At 37.9% G+C, this 23,986-nt stretch overlaps 1 protein-coding gene across 1 annotated transcript; it reads left to right on the top strand.

Moving 5' to 3' along the window:
* Positions 1-1,044: 1,044 nt before the first annotated feature.
* Positions 1,045-22,468, top strand: LOC127448140 (protein FAM124A-like). The gene is made up of 4 exons (XM_051710460.1): positions 1,045-1,234; positions 3,264-3,295; positions 8,419-9,182; positions 20,817-22,468. The coding sequence occupies exons 1-4, from the start codon at positions 1,182-1,184 to the stop codon at positions 21,633-21,635; spliced, it is 1,668 nt and encodes a 555-aa protein (XP_051566420.1). The 5' UTR covers positions 1,045-1,181; the 3' UTR covers positions 21,636-22,468.
* The last annotated feature ends 1,518 nt before the right edge of the window (positions 22,469-23,986 follow it).

The following is a 23,986-nucleotide window of genomic DNA, read 5'->3' as shown; positions in this document are numbered from 1 at the left end:
TGATTACTTTAATGCTGATTTATGTGATTCCCATTCACTTGCATTGTATGGACCAAAAGAGCCGAAAAATTATTTAAAAAATCGTCATTTGTGTTCTGCACATGAAAGAAAGTCATACACATCTGGGATGGCATGAGGGTGAGTAAATTCTGAGAGAATTTTCATTTTTGGGTGAACTATCCCTTTAAGAAGAGTGTGCATTAACAGCTAAACTGTAGCCTAGTTAGAGATGAGTTTAGCATGTACAGGATCATGATGCATCATCCAACATATTATTAGGGGATATAAATGGAAACATTTGCTAATTTACCTTTTATAGCACAAAATAAAAATAATGAAAAGGGCCCACCTAGCCCCACTACTGGGGTAAGATGACCACCTACTATAGGGCAAGAAGCCACCTGGGGCAAACATATCGCAGCTGTCATCTGATTTTTGCAGAATATATAAAATACATCTGAGGTCAATTTTAATTATTTTTTTTTAAAAAAATGTGTCATTAATGCAAAATACCAAATAAACTATTTTATGTAAATTGATGCATTTTGACAATTTAGTTGAATAATTGTATAATACAGACAAAGTAAATAAGAGCCAGATTGCACTTTCCAAAACCGTTCAGATGGAATAAATCTCACAAATGCAGATGTTCAGATCAAGCAGCTCAAAAAGTCACGATTAATAAGATATAACTATTCAATAAATGTGTTGAGATATAATTTAGTGGCATCTATGTTCAAGAGGACAATTAAAGGTGGGGGAGGGACATCTTTCCCCGTCTTCCCCTACATGTGAACTTATGTTGTTATCTAATGTTATGGAACAAATGGAACCATTTCTTGATACAATGTCTTCTCAGTACTTTCATATATAGCCACATTCCACACAGAGCGTATTACGTCTGTCTATGGTCTCAGACAGTGCGTGAATGCGCGCTTTAACAGTACTGTGCCACCTGGGAGCGGTAAACGCATCTCTATTGAACTGAATGGGCTGCGGTGACGCACGAGCTTACGTGAAACGGATCCGAGTCAGAATCTGGCGTGTCCTGTCACTAATAGCTGTGTCTGTCGCCGAACCTCCTCCAGCCTGAAAAGTTGCTCAAATTCATTCGTTTCTAAGTATATAGTGCATAAGAAGAAAACGGAAGGCATGTGAAGCTGCTGTCACTTTCACCAGAGATGGAAAATTCAGCGGAAGACGAGTGCGCTGATTCGGGAGCGGAGACAGGAGGGTGAGTGATGATAAAGGAGCTATATTTGCTAAGACAATTAAAAGAACAAGTGAAACATAAATAATCAGGATAGAGAGTGTAATCATAATACAATATTTAGGTTATACACTAATAAGGTAAACATCAACGCGCTTATAAGAATCGTATTCGTTTCAAGTGTGAGTCAAGCCTTTTCATTTGTAGACGAAGATTTATATTACTTAGGTAACGTTAATGAGAATATTAAAAGGGCGCTAATTTGAACATTTTCATTTCGCATCTACCTCTTGTGGTCTATTTCTTATTTACCATCTGTTGCTTGGAATTAACACCCAAGACATCTGGCGCAGAGATTTACTGATCACAATGTCTGTGGAAAGCAGCCTAGACGGAAAGGCAATGAATTTCTTAATTTAAAAAAAACTTGAGCTAGTACACTCTTCTTTTATCACAAGAGAGTTTAGAAATAGCCAATATTTTAATCACCTAAAAGTGACATCAGCTGTCTATATGCAAAAAAAAAAAAAAGTATCTCTCTCTCTCTCTCTCTCTCTCTCTCTCTCTCTCTCTCTATATATATATATATATATATTTTTTTCTTTCAAAGTCATGTGTGATCTTTGTGGAAAATAAGAAAAGATGCGTCCATGGTATTTTTTAGGTACGTCACTTCATAGTGGCTGTCTTAGTAAGAATGAATGTAGGTATTGTGTTTAGTAGGACAGACAGACAGTAGACATGGCACACTGCTTGAATCCTCCCTTTTGCGAAACATGTGACTGATGTATTTGTAGGTAGGTCTACAGTTGGTATATAATTCGCTTAAGAAACCATGTTTTGACCAACTCTCTGTAGCTCAGATTTTACACTGAAATGATGAAAATGGCCTCAGAGCACTCCTAGAGATTCCCTCTCCTGTGGAACCCTTACTCATTTGGCAATTAGCTGATGCTTTTATCCAAAGCTCATTTACTTATTACAGGAATAACTTGGGGTTTAAGTGTATAATGGTGATTGATCACACTTAGTGGGTCTGAACCCAATCTCTTGGTTTAAAGTGGGTACAATCTGTTTTTCCGACCAATGGAAGCCAGGGAGTGTTTTTTTAAATTTGTTTGAAACAGTCAGTATTTTTACAAATACATTTGGTGAGGCTAGTGGTGCCGTCATGACACACATCACATTTAACAACTGTAACTGTAAACATGCTGGATGGCAGTAGATTCAAAAAGGACGAGCTGTTATAAACATCTCTCTAATGATGCTCAAGAGTTCATTGTGCTTTTGTGAGTGTAGATATTTAGTGTGCCATCAGTGTTCATCTCATTCCAAAGAAGAATCATGCAGAAATTCATCATCAGTCACCTAAATTCGTCCAAATCACACCATTCTGTAAAGCTCTGTGCAGCTCCATTTGCATTCACAAATGTAAAACACTTAGTATTAAATCATTATATTAAAACTACATGGAACTACATGGAATTTCCTTGTGCTTAGAAAGCATTTGATATTTTGTTGCCCTGATCTCATTATCAGAGAAACAAGAAAAAGAGAGAAAGCAAGAGAGAGAGAGAGAGAGAGAGAGAGAGAGAGAGAGAGAGAGAGAGGAAAGGAAAGGAAAGAAAAGAGAAAAAAAGATTGTCCAGAGAGCGATAAAATAAAAAAATATATGTACAATGGAAGGCCACTCTGTATGGCACATGTACATAAAGTATGATAAATATGGGTACATTAAAGATTAGTTTAATTGTTTGCTTGTTTTTTGACTGTCCTCAGCAACCACTGAGTCAAGAGAATAGAACATTTCCATGACAGAGCAGCTAAAGACTAAATCTTTTATCATAACCTGCGTGTGTATGTGTGTGTGTGTACACCAGAGAGGCTACTACACAAACACACACTATACCATGACACCCAGGATTGTTTATCCAGATGTAGGACCTTCCTTTGAAACCTTGGGATCCTAAAGCTCTAAATCACTCTTACAGTCTCTAACAAAAGTCTCTCTCTGTTTCTCTGTGTCCTTTTCTGTTATTCACTCTCTTCTCAGGTCTGACTACAGTCTTATGTCATCAGCAAGCAGTAAGTACATGTAATTTGTTTTTACACATCCCTTTTATGCAATTCAAAATTAATAAAACACAAACACACCCATACACATACAAATTCGCTGAATCTGACTGATGGTCTTTAAATCAGTAGTTCTCAACTGACGGGTCGTAAATGGGAGGAGAAATGCTTCTCATACAGTATCTTTAGTTGTTGACATCCAATCAAGCTCTATAGTATTTTGCACAAATTCATCTTTGAATTAACAGAAGCTAGCCAAATAAGGCAGATGTAAGGGTCCAAATAGCATCTGCCTAAACAATATTGGTATGTTTTGGATTGCCACTTGATGTGCAATGTAAAGTCTGTATAAGAATCACTGCTTTAAATTGTCTTTCTGCTAGATTTGAAGTGGAAGATTTCCGTCTTGACTGTAAAATGACTTGATAGATTGTTGCCATGACGATGAGATTAGGTTGTTCTCAGAATCACTGCTTGAAATGCTTTGAGAGATCTAACACCTCTGCTTGTTGTGTGTGTGAGTGTGTGTGGTTGACCTTTCCCCATGGCTGTGTCAGCCCTAGTTTGTTTCCCTATGGGGGGATTAATGTCCAATATTAGCCCATTAATCTGGGCAGCAGGAAACACACTCCTTCCAGTGACAGAGCAGGAAGCACTTACACACACTCACCCACTTGCGTTTAGACACACTCTCTCTCTCTCTCTCTCACACACACACACACACACACACACTAATACTTAGTGTCCATCAAGGACACCACATAATATACTGTGTATAATTTACTGAAGAAGGAAGAAAAGTGGTTCAATTTGGACTCAGGGACAGAAAATGAAGAAATCAGAATGAGACCATATGAGAGATAGAGGAAGAGAGGGGGATAAATGGAGGGGTTGAAGAGGAATATCATGTTTGAAATAGCATTAGCTGCCTTGGGCTGTGTTCCACTGTTCATACCTTGTTTTAACTGTTTTCACATACTGTATGTAAAGACTGCATTTTTATTCTTTTAATTTGATGAAAGAGTGCAATTCATGACATTCAACATTCTTTGACACAGAAGGAATATACTGACAGATATTTATATACTTCTGCATAGCTACGTTCTTAAAAGCAGAAGAGTTCTGGGTCAGCAGCAAGGTTCAACTGCAGTACTTTCCATCCCAGTCCATTGAATACGTAATGAATATTTGGGTTGGGATTAGGACAGCATGTGAAACCATTCCTTAAACCGGCATAACACTAGCCAATTTTTCCAGTGATTTGTCAGTTGTGAGCTTCATTAACATAATCGTTGGACAGGCAGAGGGAGACAAAGCATGCATTAGCCTCTGTCAGTGGGAGATGGGTAATATCTTGACCGCCTGGACTCCTTGCTGAGTTAATGGCTTCAAGTTTTTTTATCGCACTCAGCTGCATATCATTACAAATGCTGATTGTAATCTATAGTGATTCTGTCACTAAGTGTTTTTCCTGCCTTTTTTCTTACTCTAAAATGACATCATAAAGTGGAGACACAGCAGTCTGTTTTTATTGAATGTATTTCTTTACTCACTGAAAGCTGCACAGTGAAATAGTTTTCTGTGAAAAGGAGGAGGGAGTGGCCTGGCTGTGAGGACGCACGCTCAACACTGAATTGTCCTAATCAGCCGGGAGGGGGATAAAGACAAGCCGGGGGCACCAGTTCAAGAGAGAGAGAGACACACGTGACCACTGTGTATGTGTCTGTGTGTGTTTAAGTAGATTTAAGTTGATTTATGACATTAAAAGTTTCGATGACTGCTCAGCCGGTTCCCGCCGTCATGCTGGAGGTTTCCCCGGCCTGAATCGGGCGGTGGAGGAGTGTGATGAGGAGGAGGGTGTGGTCGGGCCATGAGGATGCACGTTCGGCATTGAATTGTCCTAATCAGCCAGGAGGGGGATAAAGACGAGCTGGGGCGCTAGTTCGAGAGAGAGAGAGACACACATGGCCACTGTGTGTTTGTGCGTTTATGTTTCTTTAAGTTCTTTTATATCATTAAAGTTATTTTGATTGTTCTGCCGGTTCCTGCCTTCTCCTTGCCCATTAAGAACTCTGTGACATTTTCCTACTTAGAAATATAAATTGAAATTATTTGATATCACGAGAAAAAGGCACCACCGACAGCAGTAAAATTAAAAAAAAATAAGAGCATCAAAAACTAGCAGGGATGCAATAAGATGCAGTATTTTCACAAAGCTGAATTGCATAAGTTACATTTAAATGTATATATATATATTTACGTTTAGCAGGGAAATAAATTTACAGTGAAAATTATGATTACACCACGGATGCTTGTGCATCAAATGCTGGAAATGTCCCGCCCCTTACTAAAACGGAAAATATTATTGGTTAGCAAATATCCAATCGCGTCTGAAATTAATGTTCTGATTGGTGAATCAGCTTAGTCAGACTATCTGTCTTGCCTGTGCCATCAGTTGCGCTCCCGCAGCTCTGTGCGCGTTTAGTGAGAATCTCTGTACACTTTTAAAAATAAAATAAAAAACACAGTTCACTAAATGGTGCTGCGGCATCACGTTAGTTGATTGAAAATGTTCTGGGTCAAAAGCCTACTCATTGTTCTGGCGGCCATACATATCATCACTTATTTCAGGTGGGCATACGCAAAATCCTAAGAAAGATAGGTGGGCATACGGCGTATGCCTGCGTATGCCCTAGACTACACTACTGGCAATATCATATATTATAATTTCAATACATCAAATTTATTGATGTAAAACATGAACTATATTAAAAAAAAAACTAAAATGTCACCAAAGTTATGAAAAACTAATGATCAAATAAAATTTGTAAAATGTATATGTCTGTAATTTAACAAGTTAGATGGTCCCCTGTATAATGAATAACAGCATTAGCTGAAAGATTTATTTTATACTGTATGTGAGCAAAATAGACATTATAACTGAAATATACCCAAATTAATTTAAATTAAAAGTGAAATCAAAATTTGATCATGATATCGTGATGTATCGTGATATATATCGAATCGTGACGTGTATCGCAATACGTATCGTATCATGAGGTGGCTGGCGATACCCAGCCCTAAACCATATTAACTCTTTTGTACAGAAAGTCCGATTTACTTGCTTCCATTGAAGCAGACAGGATGCTCTTTGGAACATTCTCAAATCATGCTGGGATAACATGGATCATCAGGTTTTGCACAAACATGTGGAGTTCATGCCAGCTTGAGTGCATGCTGTCATGAAAGCCAAATTGAGGCATACCAAATACTGAGAAATTCTGAAAATTAATTTAATTTTGACAGAAGATAATATGTTTTTGAGTGAAATGTTTGATTTTGATAGTTTTGAAGTTTGAGGTTTGTACAAACTAGTGTGTGAGTTTTGAGATTGTGCTTATAGTTTCGAGTAAATGGTGAAATGTTTTATGAAATGTGTCTTAGCAACTGGGAAAAACTAAATTAGAAAAGAACCCAAAATGGAAGCATTTGGACCCCACTTATTTGTGGATGCATAGAAATCATAAAATAGATAATATTCTCTGTGTTTTATGGTAATAGCACTCAGATGTGCGTCAGTTACACCTGCAAGAGTGCAGTGCAACTAGAGAGGTGTGTTTGCTTGCGTGAGTGTGTTTTTGTGTGTAAGAGCATAGCATTCCCTTGACCTTGGGTGACCCCAACCTTAAACTACAAACAAAGTGGGACGAGTCCCCTGAGTCAGGAATGTCATGCAACCAAAAAAAAAGAGTAAAGAAAAAGAAAGAGGCAGCTGTCCATGTACTGCCACTTTCTGCTATTTACTGGGGAATTTGTGACACTGGGTTTGTGAGAGTAGCCCCAAAATAATTGTGTTCTAATACTGTTATAACAAATAAAGATTTCTGCTGTTGTTGCTGGTGATGTCATCTGTGCTTTCACAAAGTAAATAGACTACTTCATCAGTAATAGAGTTTAATAGAGTTTTCGTTACCCAAGACTTCTCAAAATGTGTATTTCACACATCATACGAACATTTCCTGGGCAACCTTTCTTTAAATCCTGTTCATGAACAGTGTGGTTCAGTCTTATTCTGCAATCATAATACGTCACATATGCCATTATCAGGTTGCTAACACAGCATTTTTATGTACTGTGTGTGTGTGTGTGTGTGTGTGTGTGTGTGTGTGTGTGTCTGTGTGTGTGTGGGCGGGCGGGTTTGGGTGGTTTACGAGGACAGTTTTTTTAGGTTACAAACTGGTAATTACAAGGGTATTATGCTATAAATGTGGTTTATGAGGACGTTTCTAGTGTCCCCATAATTCAAATCACTTAAAAAAACATACTAAACTATGTTTATTATTTTTTATTTTATTTATGTAAAAATGCAGAAAGTTTTTTGTGAGGTTTAGGGTTAGGGGATAGAATCTGTAGTTTGTACAGTATAAAAATCAGTATGTCTATGGAGAGTCCTCATAAGGATAGCTGCACCAACGTGTGTGTTTGTGTGTGTGTGTGTGTGTGTGTGTGTGTGTGTGTGTGTGTGTGTGTGTGTGTGAACTCAGGGGCTTTGTCTGGTCAAAGGTTCAGTTGAAGGGCAAACCTTATTTAGAAGTCCTACAGGGAGCCAAAGTATTTCTCGAGGGGCTACTAACATCCACTAATGCAACTAATGAGGCTGCGGTGTTCACTATACAGCCTTATTACAGAACAAGAGAGCTCATGATGAAAAGATTTCATTCAGTCTCGAGAACCCATCCATTTTTTTCATTTCTTGGAGTACTTTTAACAAAGTAAAAGTATGTTTATTGTCATTTCTCTCCTACATTACAAAAAAGAAACAAAATACAGTGACTACTGCATTTTAAGAGTTGCCATTTACGGCCATTCTACAGCACATTAAGAGTTCGATTTTAGTCTGAATAATAATAATCATCTTTTTCAACTGACATCCTTCCTTCAAATATTAAACTCACGAATGAAATCTAGACCATGCAAAAACCCACTGTAGCTTGACTATAGGTGCACATTTAAAGTATAAATTATATATATATATATATATATTTATATATAAAAAAAGTACAGTTAGATATGGGTTTGAATTATCTTCTCCCTGTTTCTCTTCCTTTTATCTTCTTGACCTCATGTCTTTCTAGGTGATTTGTCCATGGGGGACCTACAAGACCCCTTTCTAGTTTCTATCCACATCATCACTGACCCAGGTCAGGCCAGAGCCCTCCAGCAAGCTGCTGATCAGGTCCTCTCTTGGCTCCATCCTGATCTCGCCCTCTTCAGGGTGTCCGAACGCTCAGCTGGCCTATCCCGAAGGTCTAAAGTCCGCCTGCAACCCTCCACCAATCCCCCACCACGACAGCCAGCCCTTGCTGTCATCCTCTTTCTGCAAGATGAGTATGGAGGCGAGGAGAGTCTCGAACGTCTCCACAGTCAGATGAGATGCCCTCCATGGCGATACCACCACACAGAGCGGGTGAATGGACGAGGGCTGTTACCCCTTTCTCCAGCCAGCCAGGACTTTGTTACATTGGCACCAGGCACACCACTCTGGGCGCTTCGCCAGGTGCACTATGGCAAAGAGATTGTGCGCTTTACGGTCTACTGTCGCTACGAGAGCTATACCGAGCAGGTGCGTCTGTACAGGCTGCTCCTGCGCCGAAGGCTGGCCCAGAAGAAAGACGATTTTTGCTTCTGTGTGGTCTACTCCAGCCCTGACACAGAAATTCAGCTGTCATTCAAGCGAATGCCCTGTGGCCAGAGCCCCACCCCTACTGAAAATGCTGTGATGGAGATTAGAGTGAGGGACTTTGCTGAACTTGTGCCACTGCTGCCACACCCCTGCACACCCATCAGTGATGTGCGCTGGCAAACAAGCGATTATGATGGGAACAAAATATTGCTACAGGTAAGACATCATGCTAGTGTGTGTGTGTGTGTGTGTGTGTGTGTGTATATGTTGGCAGGTTTAAGTGGTTTACAAGGACTTTTTTTTTAGGTTACAAACTGGTAATTACAAGGGTATTATCCTATAAATGTAGTTTATGAGGACATTTCTAGTGTCCTCATAATTCAAATCACTTAAAGAAAACATACTAAACGATATTTTATTGAAAATGTAAAAATGCAGAACGTTTTTTGTGAGGGTTAGGTTTAGGGGTAGGGGTAGGGTTAGGGGATAGAATCTATAGTTTGTACAGTATAAAAATCATTATGTCTGTGGAGAGTCCTCATAATGATAGCTGCACCAACATGTGTGTGTGTGTGTGTGTGTGTGTGTGTGTGTGTGTGTGTGTGTGTGTGTGTGTAAAAGTCAGTAAGCAAATAACGTGTTTTGTTTTATAATCTCAATGACATACATGCATACAGGAGAACATAATATGTGTAGTCAGCAGGTTGAAAATAATCCACACAGAATCCAAAAATATCTTTTGGGGTTTCATTCTGATTTTATGCTGTTTAGAAAAAAAAAAAAAAAAAAAAAAAAAAAAAACAGCGGTCGTTGGGGCCATATATAAAAAGTAATGAAATATGGTTCAACAAAATACGGTAGAGGCTAATGTCAAATATAAAATACAAACAGGGCATTATCTTAACCATATATTTCAACATACTTAACACATGCTTATATCATTCACAGCATTTTATGCATTTAACACATGCTTAAATCACTCAAAGCATTTTATGCATTTAACACATGCTTAAATCACTCAAAGCATTTTATGCATTTTTAAACAGGCTTTAAGGACATGCATTACAGTGTGTATATTTAAAACAATAGAATTCTCATTACACATGTTCACTTAATTGGAAATAAATTAGATATGATTCACTCTAAATTTACATACCCAGTTCTTGCATGTGCAGCAAACATGGTCAAACTCCACACATGCAATCCATATGCATCCTTCAAAAATTATCCATAACAAACACTCAGTTTTAACAAATGACTCTTCTGAAAACATATTTAATGCAATGTATGAGCATTTTGTGTAAAATTTTATATTTACCCAAAGAATTCTCAACCGATTAAAAAACCGGGAACTCTCTTACGCAACATATCTTCTCAAGTCTCTAACATGAGAGAGTGTTGCAAAACTCTTAAAGGGGCCACCTCCAATTTATGACTAGAGTTAAATTACATGAAATTTCTCCACTTGGCTACATATGTAAATAAATAGAAGATACATCATGATCATGCAACTATTTTAAAGCTACAAATTGTTATTGAAAGTTTGCATCCAGGCAGATCCAAATGAGATCCAGACACCTCCAAATTTATGGAGCTAGAACAAAGACAAAAGAATTTGAATCTGAAATTTGTTAATTTGAATTCTAGACATGTGGCATTTAACAAAACTTAAGATTTGTGTGCCATATTATATTTTTATTTATATTTAAAACAGCTGAATTTTTTTAGAGGTGGAATTAGCTCTATTATTAGATTTATAGAATTAGAGGTTCGAATTTTCAGAATGAGAGGAAATTCAGAACTCCAAATACAAATCTCTCACATTCAAATCTCAAGAACTCAGATCATTAACAAACTAGGCCAAAGGTCAAGGAAAGCTGGGTTATTTATTTGTGCCACCCAGTGGTCAGCGTATGTATTAAGAAATAAACATTGGCCAAGATTAATAAATGGTGCAAAAGTTTTGTCCATTGTACTAAGTAGTTCATGTTAACTATTACATTTACTAAAGTTAACATTTACAAACTTGTGTTACAACATAATCTGGCAATGTAAATCTGCAGAAAGAAAGGAACAAGAATTACTTCACACTGTCTATAAAACTGTGTTCAGCAGGGAAAATGTTTTCGCATCTATGTAGCAGAAATGTATGATTGCAGGAACGTATACAAAATTTTTACTCCAAAGTAAATTTGGCTCTCGCCGCATGGGTCTGTTTGGTCACCGCCGCGCTGACCACTGGGTGGCTCAAGTAAATAACCAAACTTTGCTTGACTTTTGACCTAGTTTGTTTACAATCTGAATTTCCAACACATTCTCACAGCGAAATCGTACGGATTTGTACAACTTTTCTAAATTTGGCTAATTCGTATAATATTGTAGGACTGCACTCGTATGAATTCGTACGACCTTCACTACAGCCAGTGATGTCGTTGAACATCGTTTTCATCTAATACGCGACAATTACTTGCTTCTGTCACACATAACAGCTTCCTGTCATGTTTACACACTCTACTGATCTTAGGTTTAGATAAGGGGTTTGGGTAAGGGCAGTGGCGCCTGCATACACACAGAAATATTTACTCTCAGAATATTTCATTAATCATGAAATGTGTCCCGTATTTCTATTGGCTTTTTAAAAGAAATAGTGAAGCCCAATTTGCAAATGAATAATTCTTTTGAGTCGGTTCTTTTCAGTAAATTGGCCAAACAGGCTTGCAAAATGGTCTGAATCGATTCGTGATTCAGTCCAGTTCGTTCAGAGCGCTCTTTCACTGAATCATTTGGAGCAGTTTCTCACACAGTAAAACAGTATCGGGATATTTACGAATACAGCGCTGGATACAGTGTAAATTTACCTACAGTCAACTGAAACAAAAGGCTGTCTTTTTGAGAGGTAACTTTGGGAAACTTCAGCTAGTGCTGTGTCATGTGAACAAGGGCTGTTCAAACTGAACATGTTTTGGCGTCAGCTCGCGCTGTTTTTCAATAGTTTTCCATGTAAACATTCGCTAGATGATGTCTTTTGACAACTGCGTCACATTTCACTGTGTTTTTAGCATCTTTCATGGGAGCACTGCCGTGTTAAATGCTGCGTCAAGTTAAAAAAAAACTTCTTCAACTGATAAAAACGTGCCTCGAGACACCTGCGTTCTGCTCTATTCGTTGTGGTGCATTTTGCTTTTTTAAAAACGCATTTGTCTGAACGGTTACTGGAAGAAATGCTTTAGTCAGTAGTTACATGAATGTTACTCATACTCGAGAAAATAAATAAATGCTTATCTCAAAGTCACCAGAATTGAACGCTTTGGTGCTGTTTTTTTGCAACAAAAAAAATATCTCACGGGGGAGCATGCCCCCCCTAGATATAAGGTTTATTAGGCAGATTTAGAGGTCTGCAACCCGGGTTCAGATTTGTAATTAATGAAAAAATAAACAGGCCTACCGATCTTGTTTCGCGCACGCGCTCTCACTCACAGACACGCGCGAATGGACGAGTTAGGGGCCGTTCACAGCGAATGTGTTTCTGCGCATGTCTGTTCTGTATGAAGGTATTTTTGGAGCAAAACAACGCACTCTGTGACAGTGGAATTTGTAGTTGTAGAGATTAGCCACACATGTGTATCAGTAAATTTGAAGTCACAGAGAAAAATGTTTTAAGAGTTGCAAACTTGTAGATTTTTTTCTCTCTCACACAAACACAACACAACAGTTACACCTTCTCAAATTCTTCATTGCAGGTGCACAAATCCTATTCTACAAATCACAAATTAAGAAACTCATACGCTCACATTTTTGCTACAGTTGCTGCAGTGAATATGGTGCGAAACACATTCACACACCCGCATCAAAAAATGTGAAGTCACAGACAAATTTTGCTCATCTGCAAATCAGTATGTGAATTCATCCAATGAGAGTTGCACACTTGTAGAATATTTTATCACAAAAAAAAAATTTCTTGGATATTTTTCTAGCACAAACATAAGTACATAACTACAACTGCTTGAATCTGCTGCTACGAGTCTCAAACACTGTTTTTCGCGCACTCTCCCTTTTGCACCACATATCTTAGGGTGACCATATTCTGGTTTTCCAAAAAGAGGACACCTTTTTTTTTCGCCGGGTGGGGTGGAATAATGGGGTTCAAAACTATGGATGCAAACTTTAATACAGTGAAAAAGACACTCTATTAGCATAACATAAATATATATAAATAAATAAACATTTCCAACATTCTTTTGAATGTCCATGTACTAAAATAAAATATTTGATGCCATGAGTGTACCTTCATTTACTACTACTATTATTTTGAATGGCCATGGAAAACAATTTTACCTGGTCGCAAAAAGTAGTCCGTTAATTTACCTGATGAACTTTCACCTTTTGCTGACCCTTTATGCTTTGCAGAGCTAATGTGTGCTTCTAAATCACTAGCACCTTTATTAGCAACTGACACATAAGTGCCAGCTTTACATGTCATACATGCTGCTTCCCATGGATCTCAACCTAGATGGAAGCATGGGAATTTTTTGTGCAAATCTTCTGTAAAGTTGCACTTTAGTTTGGGCATTGTTTCCACTCAGTTGTCATTTACTGCTACTGTCAAGCAACTGTTTGATGCCGAACACAACAGAGCTTGGCGCGTTCGCAGAGAGATTGACAGGCAGGAATTTGGCCAATAGTTGCTGCAAGACTCTTATAATCGACCAGTTGGTGTGCGAGAAGGCGGGACTTACAAAGAGGGGTTAAAGGAATGCAAATATGCGCGCGCACACAATGAAGTATTAGACCAGATGCACATCATAATGCGACTAAAGCCGAATCCCGGACATTTTCGCAAATTTAGAAATCCCGGCCGGATGCTTTTTTAAGGTCCAAAAAAGAGGACATGTCTGGGAAAAAGAGGACGTATGGTCACCCTAACATATCTATGAAAATATGGAGCAAAAGTGTTTTGTGCATTAGAGGCAGTGGCGGTCACTGTTCAGAGATCAGAGAATATTGGCCAATCAGAAGAGTTAATTTTGGTGCCTATCCGTTGGCGGAACTTTGCGACCGAACGAGTAGGAAAAAAAACTTCAATGAGCATCTTCCCGAGCTGGCAGTGGCAAATACCAATAAAGGTATGTTTTTTCTTTCTTCTTCTGAAATCACTCACCGTTATACATTTGTTTATAGTTTAAATATGCGCTCTGGTCAGCTACATTGGTAATCAGTGTTTCTTAGTTAGGTTAGCCTTTCTTGTTTCACGATAGGTAAGCTAACGCTAGACTAGCTGCACTGTAAAGTTTGCTATTCAGTTGTTTCATATTAAATGATACCCTCATATTAAACGATTTATTCCTTATATTCTCTTCTGCTTTACCTTCTAGAAAAATGACAGAACAGGGTGGGTCTTCGCAGGTGAGTATCATATCATAAGTATGCACCTAATGTATAATTACCCTTATGAGAATTTACCATGGTCAGAAAACCATGGGTACCATGTTTTTTTGTTGTTTTTTGTTTGTTTGTTTTTTAGTGGATAGTTTATATATATATATATATTTTTAATAAAAATCCAATTCCTATTTTATAGGAATACCATAGTAAAGTAAAGGGATATCAGAGTTGGCACTACAGTAGGCAATTTGCCCAGTAATTATTACTCCCATAAGGAAGCAGTCCTGAAATTGGAAGCTGCAGAGTCACAGAGCAGGGTAATTAACATTTTATAAAGCCTATATGCGATTTAAAGTATGTTTTTTATCCAACGTCACTGCAAATAGGTGTTCCATATAATACAAAATCAATATTTACATAGTCTAAGAATAGTAAGTTATCTCACTCCCATGTGCCCTGCAGTATCCCACTAAATCATGTCTGCTGACCTGCAACAGAGGCTTAATCACTTGGAAACAGGTGCTTCCTCACAAAACTAAGCTAGAGTTTAGTGAGTGAGCGATAATGTTAGGTCATATTCATCATTGTTTCTCTGTGCCATGACTATAACAAATAGAATTCGGGTATTTTAATTTCAGGTTTGTTTTATGCAAAACTGATAAATTATTATAGTCCATGTGTGATCCACCTTACACATATGTTTAAAAATGTTAATTAACCTGCTCTGTGACTCACTGCAGCTTCCAATTTCAGGACTGCTTCCCTATGGGAGTAATAATTATTGGGCAAATTGCCTACTATAGTGCAAACTCTGACATCCCTTTACAATTGTATTCCTATAAAAATTACTATCCACCAAAAACAAACAAAAAGAAAAAAAAACATGGTACCCATGGTTTTCTGACCATGGTAAATTCTCATAAGGGTAATCTTACATTAGGTGCATACTTATGATATGATACTCACCTGCGAAGACCCACCCTGTTCTGTCATTTTTCTAGAAGGTAAAGCAGAAGAGAATATAAGGAATAAATCGTTTAATATGAGGGTATCATTTAATTTTAAACAATTGAATAGCAAATTTTACAGTGCAGCTAGTCTAGCGTTAGCTTACCTTTCGTGGAACAAGAAAGGCTAACCTAACTAAGAAACACTGATTACCAATGTAGCTGAACAGAGCGCATATTTAAACTATAAACAAATGTATAACGGTGAGTGATTTCAGAAAAAGAAAGAAAAAACATACCTTTATTGGTATTTGCCACTGCCAGCTCAGGAAGATGCTCATGGAAGTTTGTTTTTTTCTACTCGTTCGGTCGCAAAGTTCCGCCAATGGATAGGCGCCAAAACTAGCTCTTCTGATTGGCCAAAATTCTCTGATCTCTGAACACTGCCTCTACAGATGCACAAATCACTTTTGCTCCATATTTTACATAGATATGTGGTGTAAAAGGGAGAGAGCACGAAACTTGCCATTTGCAATCGAAAAACAGTGTTTGAGACTCGTAGCAGCAGATTCAAGCAGTTGTAGTTATGTACTTATGTTTGTACTAGAAAAATATCCAAGAAAAAAAGATTATTTGTGAGAAAATATTCTACAAGTGTGCAACTCTCATTGGATGTATTCACATACTGATTTGCAGATGAGCAAAATTTGTCTGTGACTTCACATTTTTTGATGCGGGTGTGTGAATGTGTTTCGCACCATATTCACTGCAGCAACTGTAGCAAAAATGTGAGCGTATGAGTTTCTTAATTTGTGATTCATAGAATAGGATTTGTGCACCTGCAATGAAGAATTTGAGAAGGTGTAACTGTTGTGTTGTGTTTGTGGGAGAGAGAAAAAAATCTACAAGTTTGCAACTCTTAAAACATTTTTCTCTGTGACTTCAAATTTACTGATACACATGTGTGGCTAATCTCTACAACTACAAATTCCACTGTCACAGGCGCTCAGTTGTTTTGCTCCAAAAATACCTTCATAGTTCTGTTTTCCCATTGTTTAAACACTTGCTGAACGTATGTCTTTGACATTTGCACCGCGTCTCACTTTTTCTTAAGCGTATCGTGCAGGACCGGCACATTTTAAACACCGTGTCAAGTTAAAAATACTTCACATTTTCAAAAACGCATGTTGAGACACCTGCGCTCTGTTTCATTCTTTGCACTGCGACTAGATTGTTTTTAGCGTAGTTGTCACAAAGATTCAGCAATCTGAACAAGTTCAGGCTGCATAGAGGGGACTGCTGCATTGTTTCATATTATTCCAGATTGTTCTGCACCAGGTTAAGTTTCAGCAAATAAACGGTAAGGCAATGCTTTTTTTCCCTTCTGCTCTAGTGTACTGAGGGGCTGCCGTGCCCTGTAAAAACTGTGTATGTTTACTGTTTCAGTACTGATAAGAATGTTGCCTATATGCTTACATAAAATACAGCTATACTAGGAGAAGAAATTAGATAGTAAGTGATTTCGGGTTCGGGCTTAATATCTGACGGTATCATTTGGGCTGGGTAGGGTTTCTGTAGAGTGTTGGGTTCAGGTCGGGTTTGGGTTTCATTTTAAGGCCTGTGCAGACCTCTAGGCAGATCTCTGTGTGTACCCTCAGATTAAATCCTCCAGGCACCCATGGGTAAGGGCATAATATTTGTAAGCATTTATAAATTAGCATTTTTAAACAGCACCACAAAAATCTTCAGTTTTGTTCAATTTCACGTTTAGACTTCAGATTAACAAATTTCAGATTCAAATACTTTAGTCCTTGTTCTAGCTCCATACAAACTCTTGTGTTTGTGCGTGCAGTTGAAAGACTTGATACTTTACTATGTAAAGATACTCAAACAAACCTAAAGACAACCACCCTTACTAACACACAAACATTTACATTCTGTCTGACCTGGACTAGCTGATATCAAAGCAGGGTTTGGCCCTCTGTCTGTATAGCCTCATCATTAAATACCCCTGCTGGTGCCAAATGGCAGTGAGGATTTCACACATAATACCCATTATCTCTCAAATGAATCCGCAAAACTTGTACAGAGTGTACAGACAGATATAAGATATGTCCAGACATGCAGCAGAAATCCAGTATTTTGGTGTATCCAATTCTAAAGATCGGATTTGAAAATAAATTCTAATTTGTGTGCAGTGTGAACCAAGTCAAAGACCCCCTCACTTCCCTGAAGCGGAGTGGACTACAACCTACTGCCCCACCTCTGTTTCATGTTTAGAACCTTCCAAAAAATGTAATAGAACAATGTCCAAAATTAAGAACTGCATGAATGTTGAGAAGGTGGGAAATGTGTGAGTGGAACAGGGAGAAAAAAGAGCACAAAGAGGCACAAAGATGGATGGATGGAAAAGCAACATAAAGAGCCATGGAGGAAAATGATAGACGGAGATGTAGAGGGATAGAGTGAATGTGCAGTGAGCTGTGAAGGAGGAAACAGTGGAACTTTGTTACACTCATGCACACACACTCAAACCAAAAAGCTTGCTAAGTTTAAATAGAAATTTTCCTCTATCTATATCTCTCTCTTTCACACACACAGGTATTCAGTTACCTCATCAAAGCCACATTCCCACATTGTGTTTTGTTTAAGAGTTGCAGGAACATGGCTGCTTTTCCCAAGATATTTTTGTCAAAGGTCAAACTATTATGACAGCTAACAGCAGAATCATCCATTACAGGACTTCATGTTGTTAGTCATCTTTATATTTCCCCTAGGTCTGCATCAAGAGATTGTCTGAGCTGTGTTGTGTCTTCAAGAGAGGATAACAGGGGGTCTTGTTCCCCTCCCTGCTTATCTTAATCCACATTTTCAGTCTGTGTACTAGTGTGGTTGTCTCTAGGTTTGGTTGAATATCTTAGAACTGAGGGCACGGCCTTTGTCTGTCAGATCCACACATACAAACACAAGAGTTTGGAAATTCTTTGGTTCCAAAAATTGGCCAGATCATGTTTTGCTTGAAATATAATTATGTCAAAAGATTTCTGGGAGGGTTAGGGGTATGGTATTATAGCTAAATGTATAATTAATTTAATATGAAAACCATTGGGCCTCATTCATGAAAATTTCGTAAATATACTGTACGAAATAATTGGGAGTAATTTACGCATTAAAATGGAAAACTTTCTGCCGGATTCACGAACGCTTCGTATTCCCCAGATTTGGCTTCAGACTTGCTAGTACATGAGAATTGGAAGCTTTTAATATCGTAAAATATTGATTTAGTAAACACTCGCATGTTCATTCTAAAAGTAAGAGAGGAACTTACATTCATCACATCCTTTTGTCATCAGAGGTTCTTTTGTGAATTAAACAGTTTAAAAGGTCAGTAAAAATGGCTATAAAATTTTTCAGTTTGGGTGTCCTCCACCATTAACCTTCTCTGGTTCAGTTGAGTGCATCACCAGCGTCATTGGTAAAACTTCTTAAGTAAATCCAAGAATGTACAGTGATATAGGGTAAGTTGGGAGAAGATGCCCCACAAGGTAAGATGACCCCCCACCAACTTTTTCTCTTGACCATAGATGGCACTAAATCTAATGTTAACACCTTTATTGAATGTATGTGCTCCTTTTAATCTTGATATTTCATCTGAATATCAACATTTGTGAGATTTGTTAAATCTGAACAGTTTTTGAAAAATAGTGATCTGTGACATTCTATTATGTTGGATATTAAAGGTTTTTTTTGAAGGAGGAAGCGGGAGCCAGGTGAACAATCCAATGGACATCACTTTATTTTTACAAACACTATACACTTTTCAGTGTCACACATAATGATATGATTTTCAGCACCACATAAATAAACAGATGTTTGCTTTTCAGCAGTCTCTTAAACACATTGCTTTTCAGCAGTACGAATAACATCGACAAACACAGCTCCGTGCGTTTCTCTCTCCAACTGTGGCTCTGCCTCCTCTTTATCTCTCTCCCTTTTGATTGAGATCATTCCCCCCAAGGTGTCCATGCTTACCACTCAGCCACACCCTGCATGGTGTCATTATTACTCAATTTAATAATTATTAACTTATGGGATTATTGTTACATACTTCCATGGGCTTCTTGCTCCAGTATTGTGGTAAGATGCCAATTTTCATAATTTTTTATTTTGTGCTCTGACAGCAAAATTAGCAAAAGTTTCTATTTATTTCCCTTGATAATATGTTGGATGATGCATCATCATCCTGTACATGCTAAAAGTTTACCTATATATGTTACAGTTTAAAAGTAAATGACCATTGTTCTTAAGGGGGCATCTTACTCCATCTTACCCTACCTCCCTTGCAACAGGAAAAATCTTTAAAGAAATTGATAGAATGCCTGAAGAAAGTCTTTGACCGAAATGCTGTAAGATATAGGTTACAGATTTGCAAGTTAGACGACACTGTCCGGGCTTTTCTTTTTCTGTTCCCCTATTGTATTATAGAGTTCATGTATATATATATATATATATATATATATATATATATATATATATATATATATATATATGTCCAACCAGTCAAGTTAGAGGGCATAATTTATTTTATTTTTTCAAGAATATCAAATGTCAACTGTGCCTTTGAAGCTTTCACAACATGTCAAGATCTTCTGCTGGAAAACGATAAGCAGAGTTGGGAAAAAACTATACTTTGAAAAAATAAATGCAAGCAGCAAAGAAACATTTCTAAATAAAAGCAAGTTAATTTCACTCATTTAATTATTAGTTAATTTTTTCATGACTTTTTTCATGTAGTCATGGCAGTTTGTCTGAAAGAACACAACATATTTGGATGTCTTACACACGATTTACACATGGTTACACATTTTGAAAATATGAAAATTTACATCAGAACGGTTTTACGAACGATTTACACAAAAAATAGTTCTGCTCGTGTTTCATGAATGAGGCCTATTGCATCCATGAGAGGTGCTTACTAATATAGCTTCACAAGTGTGTGTGTGTTTGTGTGTGTACAGGTTTCACTATATTTGTGAGTGCCAAATATTTTTTAAATGTCCTCACTTATATAGTGAAACAAGCCTGTGTGTGTGTGTGTGTGTGTGTGTGTGTCTGTGTGTGTGTGTGGGGGCGGGTTTGGGTGGTTTACGAGGAAATTTTTTTAGGTTACAAACTGGTACTTACAAGGGTATTATGCTATAAATATGGTTTATGAGGACATTTCTAGTGTCCCCATAATTTAATTCACTTAAAAATCATACTAAATGATGTTTTATTGAAAATGTAAAAATGCAGAACGTTTTTTGTGAGGGTTAGGTTTAGGGTTAGGGTTAGGGGATAGAATCTATAGTTTGTACAGTATAAAAATCATTATGTCTATGGAGTCCTCATAAGGATAGCCGCACCAACATGTGTGTGCGTGTGTGTGTGTGTGTGATGATGATGATGGTTTCTTGACTGAATCCCTCAAAGTGACTGGAGTGGGTTACTGACTACTCTGTTCTCATTCTAAATTTGTCAGGTTCAAGGTTCACGGTATTACCGTAAACACACCATTGCAAAGTTCTCTTATCTTCCTCCTGATGATCCTCTGATCACCTCTCTTCCTCCACCTGAGGCTCCTCCTCCTCCACCCTACGGCCGCGGACCCGCCTGCTACCGGAACCGACGGTACCACCGCAATTCATCACGTTCGCGGACCCAGATCTCCAAGACATCTCTGCCTCTACTGTGTGATCAGGAAAGCCACACGGAGAGGCTCCAAAGGGATGTGAAACACTTACAGGCTGGATGGACAGGCCACCGCACACAGTCCCTCTATTCTCTGCCTACAGACGACTCCTCCTCAACATGTGCCTCCCCTTCAAGTTTTCGTCCACGCTGCTTCTCCTCCATGGCTGCCCCAATTTTCCGTGTCAATGTTGATGCACTGGTGGGTGCCGAAGAGACAGATGTGGACACTGGACAAACCGTCAGTGGCAGCTCAGTGGACCTGTCAGTGGTTTCGGGCTACTCTCGTCCACAGATGAGGCCCCATCAAAAGGCCCCACCTCCACGGCCCAAGTCTGCTCCTCCAGCTGATGGAGGCTCTGACTTTGCTGAACTGACCAATAATAATGCCTCCTTCCCCATGAGACAGACTGCTTTACCACCTAGAACACAGAGTGTCTCTGAAAAGTCCAAACCTTGCATTGTATACAATCCCCAGCCAAAGAATATGTATGTGTCACAGCCAGATGTGTTGCAGGACAAGGGACAGCAGAATGGCAATGGCATTGCAACAATAAATGACTATAGCAAAGAGGGCACAGAGGAAGACGAACAAGAGTTTTATATCTGACACATAGTGTAGTGGTTGCAGGACAATCATCTCATCAATATGACACACAGTTAGCAGATCTGCATTTCTACAGGTGTTGCAAGAAGTGGGACATTTTGATGCCTTCTTGTCTGAAATTGTTACAATTCAGTTGAGAGAAACCCTAAAGCTTTGTTGTTCTATAGAAAATATGTTTTATTATTCATAATGAAGGATTTTAAGATAAATTAAATTGAATTTTTCATGTGCATGTTTTGTTATAGTGTGGTATTCTGTAGTTTTTATTAACAGGAGAGCTTTCATGTCAGTGAACTCTGTTTAACTGACCACAAATAAGGACTAAAAATCTGCCACCCAGTGGCTGAACTTGGCACATGCTAAACACCTAATATACTGTAGGGAAATTAATGTCACAACTTTAAAGAGAACCTATTTACTTCTCTATAATTTCTTCATTACTGTTTCAACCTGTTTGTATTGTTGAAGAAAATGGCTTGGTAACACTTTATTTTAATGTGTCCTTGTTACATATTACATATATTTGCTATAGTAATAACAGTTTATGCGTAATTACAAGCAACTAACCCTAAACCAAACCCTTACCCTAAACCTATAGTAAGTACATGTTGTTAATTAGTAATAATCGGTAATTACTTGTGTAATTACACTGTACCAAGGACACATTAAAATAAAGTGTAACCAGTTACTTTTGTTCCTGACCTATCTGAATGTAGTGTTTATATTAGCAAACATTTTAAATTGTAGAATAAAACATGTTGTTGTTGGTGTTGTTGTTGTTGTTGTTGTTGTTGTTTTCTCTCTCTCTGTAAATGATGAGATCCTTTTGGTTAAAGCGTGAAGGGATTAAATGATTTTGTTTTAAATTGTCTGCTCAATTTCAGAAATGCTCACATTTATCCTAAAGATTGTGATCATGTCTTATGTGTCCCTCCCATTTTATTATATCCTTTTTATATCATTCTGTCTCTCTGCCTCATCAACATTCCTTCTCCACAGCACACCTAAATATGTAAGTTTAATGTTAAACTGGGATCTAGCATGTCCAGGCAGTGTATGTCACACATTGACCCAGAGAGGCTACTCCCACTTTGGGATTACTTTGTTTTAACCCTGTTCCTTTAGAGGAAAAGATCATTTTTTAATGTTTTAATATACATCTGCATCAGTTTAATTAAAGGGATAGTTCATCCAAAAATGAAAATTCTCTCTTCATTTACTCACTCTCATGCCATCCCATATGTGTATGACTTTCTTTCTTCTGTAGAACACAAATTACAATTGAGATTTTTAGTAAAAAGCATTTAAATAGGGATCTGTTTCTAACTCACACCTATCACATTGCTTCTGAAGACTTAGATTTAACCACTGGAGATTTATGGATTACTTTCATGCTGCCTTTATGTGAATTTTGGAGATTCAAAGTCTGGCCACCATTCACTTGCAATGTATGGACAAACAAAGCTGAGATTTTATGCTAACAATCTTAATTTGTGTTCTGCAGAAGACAGAAAGTCATATACATCTGGAATGGCATGAGGGTGAGTAAATGATGAGAGTTGGAGTTTTTTTGTGTGGGGGGGGGGGGGGGGGGCGACTTTCCCTTTAACACTGCTGAGAATTTTACAATTACTGCATGAATATTTCTCCCTGGACAAACTTCCCTATTCAAAGAGTGTTTTCATAGCAACTTTCTGAAAACTGACCTCAAGATGAAAGATGAGGTTGTTTACTTGGGCCGCTATTCATTTTGGGTCCATTGTTCTTGCGCAAGTTACCGTGACTTTCCCGTCATGTCCTTAAAAATTCATATCCATGGTTGGAACCCTGGAATTAAAGAATCTTCTTCACTGACTGCTGCCAAATTGACTCTACTAATTAACATTCCTTCTGATGGGCACAGTCCAAATACCTGATGCTTACAGATCATTTCCCGCTTGCAATATACCATGGGAAAATATGCCTTCAATGCATTTCAGGCAGGGTTGGGGAGTAACGGAATACATAAAACGGGATTACGTATTTAAAATACAAAATATAAGTAACTGTATTCCACTACAGATACAATTTAAATCATTGGTAATTAGAATACAGTTACATTCAAAACGTACATTCATACGAGCAGACAGAGAAGTAAGTTTGAAGTAAGTTTGGAGCAGAAGAAATAGAAATAAACCTTGTGTAAACTGTCAGCTTTACGCTAAGCTAAAATGCTATTTCTAGCCATTTTACATGCACGTTACCAGGCACGATCATATTTTTTTTTATCAAGAAAATTCACATTAGATCATAATTTCTTTTTTTCTAGTAAGACCTTTGATATTAGGGCAAAAATCGTATTCTTGATAATAATT

The sequence above is a fragment of the Myxocyprinus asiaticus genome, chromosome 11 (genome assembly GCF_019703515.2).
Source record: "Myxocyprinus asiaticus isolate MX2 ecotype Aquarium Trade chromosome 11, UBuf_Myxa_2, whole genome shotgun sequence".
NCBI classification, from domain to species: domain Eukaryota; kingdom Metazoa; phylum Chordata; class Actinopteri; order Cypriniformes; family Catostomidae; genus Myxocyprinus; species Myxocyprinus asiaticus.
The sequence above is the reverse complement of the archived record's forward strand: the minus strand, read 5'-3'. Positions and strand labels throughout refer to the sequence as shown.